The sequence below is a fragment of the Elephantulus edwardii genome, unplaced genomic scaffold (assembly GCF_000299155.1).
Source record: "Elephantulus edwardii isolate Elephantulus edwardi_28Jun2011 unplaced genomic scaffold, EleEdw1.0 scaffold00133, whole genome shotgun sequence".
In the NCBI taxonomy this organism is placed as follows: Eukaryota; Metazoa; Chordata; class Mammalia; order Macroscelidea; family Macroscelididae; genus Elephantulus; species Elephantulus edwardii.
Window position 1 is genome coordinate 160,575 of NW_006399883.1, and position 9,167 is coordinate 169,741.

At 39.0% G+C, this 9,167-nt stretch overlaps 1 protein-coding gene across 1 annotated transcript; it reads left to right on the forward strand.

The window, feature by feature from the left end:
• Window positions 1-1,137: 1,137 nt before the first annotated feature.
• Window positions 1,138-2,085, forward strand: LOC102846154 (olfactory receptor 2T27-like). Its single transcript, XM_006893954.1, has one exon. The coding sequence runs from the start codon at window positions 1,138-1,140 to the stop codon at window positions 2,083-2,085; it is 948 nt and encodes a 315-aa protein (XP_006894016.1).
• The last annotated feature ends 7,082 nt before the right edge of the window (window positions 2,086-9,167 follow it).

Genomic DNA, 9,167 nt, shown 5'->3' on the forward strand with positions numbered 1-9,167 from the left:
TTTGTTTTCTTGGCAATTCATGGTATGTTCAAGACTCTTCTCCTGGACCACAGTTTAAAAGTGTCAATTCTTCTTCTATCATCCTTAGTTTTGTCCAGCTTTCTGATGCATAGCAAGTAATTGCAAAGGCCATGGTCTAGATTAGGCTCACCTTAGTCTCTAGACCAACAAAGTTACTTTTTAGTACTCTGGAGAGGTCCTTGACCATAAGATTTTAAAGAAACTACAAGATCAAAGCAACATTTTAGATGAGATGGTAGGGAATACCACAAAAAGATTTGCTAAAATAGATGTATTGGTTACATGGAAGAAAGGACCATAGAATAGACAAAAATAGAAAAGAAATTTTAAAAGCTTTAGTGGGCACTAATAGAGGAAACTTGATATCTACATGGAAAAATATTGAGACTGGAATAGTCAAAATCTATTATACCTCAAAGGGAGTTCTGGTGGCCTAGTGGTAAGGAGCTGCATTGCTAACATGAAGGCAAGTAGTTCAAATCTACCAGCTACACTATAGGAGAAAGATAGGAAATCTCCCACGCAATTTTCCGCCTCTGAAAACCCACTGGAAGGTCAGCTATGGGCTGGCACCACCTTGAAAGCATCTAAGAGTAACAATAAATATACCTCAAATTAGTCTACATTGACTGATACATCATGTGGATCATAAGAACAAGTCCAAAAAACTCTCAAAACATTTTTTACTAATCCAAACTGTTACAGTCCTAAAATCTCCCACTTGTGATTATTCATAACCCTGCTTTGTCATCTGTGATTCCTCTAGGTATAATCCTATAAATCATTTAAAAAATTTTACAATACATTGATATTTTCTTATTAAATAATGTTGGTTTTGTGGTGTGCTTTCAAGTCAGAGCCAACTCATAACTCAATTTTCAGGGACAGTAAATCAAGTGGGAGAAGACTCTCCATCTTTCTCCCATGAAGCAACTGGATTCAGAACAACTGCCTTTGTGTTGGCAGTGCAACTCTTTAACACTAGGCCAGTAGAGTCCCTCAATAAATATTAGAATTTGGAAATTTGTTTATATCAGTTTACACCATTGATACTATGGATCTCATACTAAGCATTTTTCTCTGATAATCCTTCAGATTTGGTAATTAGCTTCAGACATGGGGCAAGAAAATAAATCTACCACAACAGATTTCATTCTCCTTGGTCTCTTCTCAAACTCTCGACATCCTGGTTTTCTTGTTGCCATCGTCCTTCTGATTTTCATTGTGGCCATCACTGGAAACTCTATCTTGGCCTTGCTGATATGGAGTGATGTGAATCTCCACACACCAATGTACTTGCTTCTTAGCCAACTCTCTCTCATGGACTTGACACTAATCTCCACCACCATCCCCAAGATGGCTGCTGACTTCTTCTCAGGACACAGAAGTATCTCCAGCATTGGGTGTGGAGTTCAAATCTTCCTTTACTTGATGTTAGGAGTGGCTGAGTGTATTCTCCTGACCCTCATGGCCTTTGATCGCTACTTGGCCGTCTGTAATCCTCTAAGATACCCAGTTTTCATGACACCCAGAGTCTGTTTGCAAATGGCTGCCGGTTCATGGGCTGGAGGTATTCTTATATCCCTAATGCACACAACTTATTCCATGCACTTTTCTATTTGTGGCTCCAAGGAAATTCACCATTTTTTCTGTGAAGTCATGGCCTTGTTGAAACACTCTTGTGAGGACACTTCCACCTATGAGAAAGTGATCTTAACATCAGGTATCATTTTTCTCCTTGTCCCTTTTGGACTCATCCTGACTTCCTATATGCGCATCTTCCTCACAGTCCTCTGCATGAACTCCTCTGATGGCAAGAAAAAAGCTCTGGTCACTTGCTCCTCCCACCTTGGTGTAGTGAGTCTCTATTTTGGTCCAGCCATGATTATCTACATGAACCCAGGTTCCTCCCTCCCTGCAGAGGTGCACCAACGCATTTTTGCATTTGATATTCTCATCACCCCAATGCTGAACCCCTTAATCTATAGCTTGAGGAACAAGGAAGTCATGGGGGCTCTGAAGAAAGTGCTGGTAAGAAGACTGATGGTAAAACAGCAAAGGTGATACCACTCTTGCCTTTAAAAAGCCAAATTCCATACTGTTCTCCACATAATTCTAATGTTATTATTGGACTTCAAATTCTTAACAATATTACAAAAATTATAATCTCCCTTTCCTTCTAATTGTGCAGTAATTTAAGCTATTCTATAAAGGAAGATTTGAAATAAACATCACACTTTTTCTTTCCTTTGTTGTTATGTTGTTGTTATATACCATTGAGTCGCCTGTGACCCATAGCAACCCTATGTACGGAAGCTCTGAAACCTGTGCTGTCGTGAGCCATCTCATTAATTCTGACACACTTGCCCCAGTCACTGTATCAGTCCATCTTATCTGGGATCTTCCTCTCCTGCACTGTCCCTCCCCCAGCATGATGTCCTTTTCCAAGGACTGATATCTCCTGCCCCCGTGCCCAAAGTATGTAAGATAAAGCTTCAAAATCTTAGTCTTCAAGGAAAAACTTGGTTTCACCCTCTCCAAGACAGACTTATTTGTTTTCTTAGCAGTTCATGGTGTATTCAAGACTCTTCTCAAGAACCACAATTCGAAGGCATCAATTCTTCTGCCATCCTTAGTCATCGTCCACCTTTCTGAAGCTTAATAGTTAAGACAAAAAGAAAACCCAACAACAAAGCGCACACAAACAAAAAGCCAAACAAATAAACAACAACAAAAGAAAAACAAACAAAAAAACAGTTTTGAAGACCATGGCCTGGATTAGGTACACTTAGCCTCTAGACTGACATCATTGCTTTTCAATATTCTGTACAGGGCCCCGACAGCAGGTTTTCCCAATGCAATTCATCTTTTGATTTCCTGACTGCTGTCCTTAAGAGTGTTGATTGTGGAAATGAGCAAGCTGTAATTGCTAACAACCTCAATCTTTTCTCCATCTATCATGGTGCTGCCAATTGGCCCAGTGGTGAGAATCTTCGTCTTCTTGATGTTGAGCTTCAATCCATATTAAAGACTACAGTCCTTGACTTTCTGCAACAAGTACTTCAGATCTTCTTCAGTTTCAGTAAGCAAGGTTGTGACATCTACATGACATAGGTTGTTGATTAGTCTTCCTACAATCCTGATGTCACATTTCTCCTCACAAGGCTCTGCTTCCCAAATGATCTGTTCTGCATGTAGATTGAAAAAGTATGGAGACAGGATGCATCCCTGACACAATCCTTTTCCAATTTTGAACAGCGCAGTGTTTCCCTATTCTGTTCTGAGGACTGCTTCCTGGTACAAGTACAGGTTTCACAAAAACACAAGGAAGTATTCTGGGATTACCATTTCCCCCATTATTTCCTTTATGAACCTGTTATTTATCTTTGCTCCCCACATTGACCCATCATAAGATTACCATCCAGTGTCCTATACAACACCTTAGATATAATGACTCAAAATTTTAGAAGAGGCCTGAGAATTTGCATTTTAACAAACTTTATGCAACTCAAAAACCTTATTCAGTAATGTGATCCAGATGTGCCTTTTCTTCATAAGATACAATATATGGGAATGATCATATAAAACATAATCTGAACGAAAGAATCTGTATGAAACACAATGCACCTGAATGAAAGACAACATATATGAATTTTGTATGCAAACCAATATAAAATAAAAATAAAAAAACAAACAAACAATAAGTATATGTACCTTTCTGATCCAAGTCCTACAAACAAACAGAAGCCAAAACCACTAATTGTAATCCTTTAAGAAGCTTCCCAGGTTGTAACACTTTAGGTATCTTTTTCCTGGGCAGTAGCTGGTGTGTGACTAATGGATTTTCTACAAACTGTTAACCTTTAAGTCAGCACCTCCAAACATTTCACACTATATCGCTGACTTTAATCATCTTTAAAATAATCCGTTTTAGAGCTCTACTGAATTTTCCTTCATTAAAAATGTGGTGGACTTTCCAGAATGAAAGCTGAATAGTGGAGGGGACTTGGGGACATCGGGTGGAGGTGGGGGGGATTGTATAACAATAAAAGAACTATTTTTAAATTTTTTTTCTTTTTTTACTTTTCAAAGAGAAACGCAAACTGAGGGGGTATGAGTGGGCAGGGAGGAAAGTGTGCAACAATGAATGAATGGAAATACAAAGTCTGTAAACTTTCCTTAAAATTAAAAAAAATCTGGAAAAACAATTTGGAGGACTTTATGAGTTTCTATTTTCTTTTTTATTTTTTGATTCAATTTTTTATTAACAAGAAAGGTATCCCTTAATTCATATAGCTTATATTTTTAATATTAAGTAGAATAAGATGGTCAATTAGCCCATGTGTTTATAAATCGACAGTCTAGTCAAGTTTTGGCCTCTGAATGCAAATGCTTGCTGTGTATTTATATTTTAATAGGCCAAAGCCAAATCACTGGCTATTTTTAAAAGGTAACTATGTGTGATATCTTTTTATTATTAGGATATTACAACTTTTCCAGAACAATTTACAGAAATGACACAAGGCAACTTTTATCAAATAACAGTATTCAGCAATGTTTTGTTTAGCTGATGTGTTAATTTCAGCTGTAAAAACCATCTCTAGGTACCAAAAATAATCAGAAACTTTATTGTATTTAATTTGACTTTTATAACTGTACTAAAAAATCTTAAGCTAAGTATTATTTTCAAAACAATACCCCAGAGATCCTCTCGTCTCATGAGACCTGCATCTGCTAAAGGCTGTGGCCAAGCCCAGGCATACTGCCTGCCAGATTGAGGGGCTGCAGGTTTTAGACCACAATACTGCCCAAAGTATTAGACCACTGCCACAGCCACCTCGATACCCCAATGCCCCATAGCCAGGAGACTGCTCAGCTGCTGCCTCTGTTCTCCAGCACACCAGGAATACCAATATCACAGGCACTTTGAGTGAAATACTGCTTTCTAGCTACATTACATGGTATTTCTTAAGCAAGGAGAAGAGGCTGGGTTGAGCTGTGGTTTCAGAATGGCAACAATCATCCTGCTCCTGGTTGACTGTTTTTCCCAAAAGGGGAGCACCAATATACAGATCCAAAACATTGCCATACCCTGGGTCATTATGTAATTACAATACCCTAGTGTCTACTAAGAAAAAACTCACATAATGTCAAGAAAACAGCAGTCTGCCTCCATCATTATGAAAAAACAAAATAAATTCCCTAAAACAAGCAGACCCAATTAATACCCCAGATAGAGGAAACCAGAAGAAATGTGTTGATGTGGAGTTATTTGAACAGCTGCAGAAGACAAAAATGATGGAAGAAACAATGGAAGCCATTAAGAGCAAATACCCTAGAAAGCAATCCAGGGAAAAAAAACCCACATTGATGAGGAGCAATTAAACAGCTATGGAAGATAATGCAAAAGATGGAAGAAAGAATTAATAGTGTAGATAAAGAGGTACAAGAACTTGAAAAATTATCACAAGACAGAAAGGGGATAGCCAGCACAGCACTAGAAATACCAAAAAAGCATGAAAATGCAATCCAGAATATTAAGACTGAAATGGCAGAAGTGTCCAACACCCTGGTGGGACAGAAACTTAGAACTGAAGAGATGGAACTGAAAGTCAGTTAGCTGGAAGTCAAGATCCTCACAGAAAAGATACTAGAAGAAAAATCAGAGATGAAAAGTGAAGAAAGCATTAGAATCATGTGGGATGACATTAAATGGAATAGCATATAACTGGAATTCCAGAACACAGGAATGACAGGGAAGTCACTGAGAAAATTGTGGAAGAAGTACTAGAAGAAAACTGGCTGGATGTTTTGAACAATGAGAAAATCCACATTCAAGAAACACAATGAACACCAAATAGACAAAAAAAAAGAAACCCAACACATCAAGACATGTTGTTGTTGTTGTTATGTGCCATCGAGTCGTTTCCGACTCATAGCGACCCCATGCACAACAGCTCTAAACCCTGCTCTAACCTGCGCCAACCGCACCGCCTCTGACGCACCCATCCTGATTATCCCAGTCACCGAATCAACCCATCTCATAGAGGGTCTTCCCCTCCTGCGCTGTCCCTCCACCCTCCCAAGCATGATGTCCCTCTCCAAGGACCCGTCCCTCCTGGCAACATGTCCAAAGTATGTCAGACGAAGACCCAGAATCCTTGCCTCCAAGGAGCAGCTTGGTTTAATCCTCTCCAAGATGGATCTGTTTGTTTTCCTGGCAGTCCAGGGTACATTCAGTACCCTTCTCCAGCACCACAGCTCAAAAGCATCCACTCTCCTTCTGTCCTCCCTAGTCATTGTCCAACTCTCTGATGCATAACAAGCGATTGCAAATACCATGACCTGTATCAGGCGCACCGTAGTCTCCAGAGAGACACTGTTGCTCCTGAGTACGTTTGAGAGGTCCCTAACGGCAGACTTTCCCATCGCGATACACTTTTTGATTTCCTGACTGCTGGTACCAAGAGTGTTAACTGTGGAGCCCAGCAAAGTGAAGCTGTGAACACTCTCAATCTCTTCATCATCCATCCTGACGCTGCCAATTGGTCCAGTGGCGAGAATCTTTGTCTTCTTGACGTTGAGCCTCAGTCCATACTGAAGGCTGCAGTCCTTGACCCTTCGCAGCAAGTGCACGAGGTCCTCCTCAGTTTCAGCAAGCAAGGTTGTGTCATCTGCATAACAGAGATTGTTGATAGATCTTCCACCAATCCTGATGCCACAGTTCTCCTCATAGAGCCCAGCCTCTCGGATAATCTGCTCTGCATACATGTTGAAAAGGTATGGAGACAGGATGCATCCCTGGCGTACACCCTTCCCTATTTTGAACCATGCAGTGTTACCCTGCTCTGTTCTGACTACTGCCTCTTGGTCCAAGTATAGGTTTCGTATTAGCACAATTAAATGTTCTGGGATTCCCATTCTTCTCAGAGTCAGCCACAGTTTGTTATGATCCACACAGTCAAATGCCTTTGCATAATCAATGAAGCACAGATAGACATTCGTCTGGTATTCTCTGCTTTCAGCAACAATATCCCTAGTACCACGACCCCTTCTAAACCCAGCCTGGACTTCCGGCAGTTCTGTGCTGATGTGCTGTTCTAATCGTTTTTGGATGATCTTCAGCAGAATCTTGCTTGCATGTGAAATCAATGATACTGTTCTGTAGTTTCCACACTCAGTTGGGTCACCTTTCTTTGGAATGGGAACAAATATAGATCTCTTCCAGTCAGTTGGCCAAGTGGTTGTTCTCCAAATTTCTTGGCACAACTTGGTGAGCACATCCAGGGCAACATCTGTTATCTGATACACTTCAATTGGTATACCAATATAATAATAAATCACTAAAAAAAGAAAATAAATCAAGACATAACATAGTAAAATTCTCCAAATTAAAAGGATAGAATACTAAAAGCACCATGACAAAAACAAAGAGTCACCTACAAAGGGAAAACATTTAAATTAAGCTCTGATTTCTCACCAGAAACCACAGGAGCTAGAAAGCAATGGGACGATATGTTCAGAAAGTTGAAAGAAAACAATTGCCAGCCAAGGATCCAATACCTAGCAAAGCTGTCCATCAAATATAAACGAAAAATTAGATCATCTGCAGAAAAGAAGGAATTTCAGGAATTTGTGAAAACAAGGCCAAACTACAAGAAATTTCAAGTGAAGTTCTTCACACAGAGAAGTCAAAGGAAAGTGGATGGACCATAGTAACTACTAACAACAGAAAAAGAAACCCTGCAAAATGACAAAGGTAAAACATGGCCTGACAATAATCACACTTAATATAAATGGACTAAATGGACCAATTAAGAGAAAACGAGTAGCAGAATGGATAAAAAAAAATTAAATCCAATCTATATGTTCCCTACAAGAGACACATCTAAAAAGAGAATATAAGAGAGACTCAAAATCAAAGGCTGAGAAAGTGGAGGCCTAGGAACATTCTGTAAACTTCCCTTATGAGACTCTTGGCTGAGATGGTATTACCCAATGTTTGTTCCCAGTATGTAGGGTTTTCTTTTCACAGGGTTGGAGAAAAATTCTGTTCCACGCATGGATTTAATCTTTAGAAGGTCCCATACATCAATTTTATCTTCTTCAGATTGTGCATTTCTAGTTGTATTTGGCAGTCTCTTTATACCTTGGACTAACATCTCTAAGCTTGATCTCAGTTTGTCTCTTAGGAACTTTAGGTCTGAGGTTTTATTCCCTGTTCTCTGATCCCCATTGAGTTGATTTTTGTGTATGGTGTGAGATGTGGATCCTGTTTCAGGATTCTCAATTCTGTTCCATTGGTCTATGTACCTTTCATTGTACCAGTTTTAGTTTTGTTTTAGTTACTGTTGTTGTGTAGTAGATTTTGAGGGCAGGGAGTGCTATGCTTCCAACCTCATTTTTGTTTCGTAGAAGTGTTTTGCTTATTTGAGGTCTTTTTCCAAATAAATTTGATAATTTTCATTTCAATCTCTTGAAAAATTAATTTGATATCTGGGTTGGGGTTGCATTGAACATGTAGATGCTTTGGTAGGATTATAATTTTCACAGAATTGAGTCTCCTATCTGTGAACAGGGCACATTTTCCCATTCCTTTAGGTCTTCTTTGGTGTTTTGCAGAAATGTTCTGTAGCATTTTTTCTATAGGTCTTTTGTATCTCTACTTAGGTTCACTCCCACGTATCTCAGTTTGTGGTTGGTTGCTGATTTCTTGATTTCCTTCTGAGTTTTCTTTGTTACTGTATAGGAATTCTATTGATTTTTTATTATATTGATCTCATATCCTGCCACTTACTAAATTGACCTATTAACTCTAACAGGTTTTTTGTTGAGTCATTGGGGTATTCTGTGTACACTATCATATCATCTGTACATGGTGAGAGTTTAACCATCTCTTTGCCAATCTGGATGTCTTTTATTTCCTTCTCTTTTCATATTGCTCTAACAAGCACTTACAATACAATATTGAAAAGAAGTGGTGACAGTGGGACATGGAAAGAGTTTTCATAGAGGAAGATATTCGAATTGGTAAACAGACACATAAACAAATGTTCCAAATCAATGGTAATAAGAGAGATGTAAATCAAAACCACAATGAGGTACCATTAACAGTGGCAAAGTTTAACAGGCAGCAAGAATTAAAT

What these genes read in the sequence shown, in the direction of transcription:
- LOC102846154 (XM_006893954.1), top strand. Translation starts at nt 1,138, where the DNA reads ATGGGGCAAGAAAATAAATCTACCACAACAGATTTCATTCTCCTTGGT.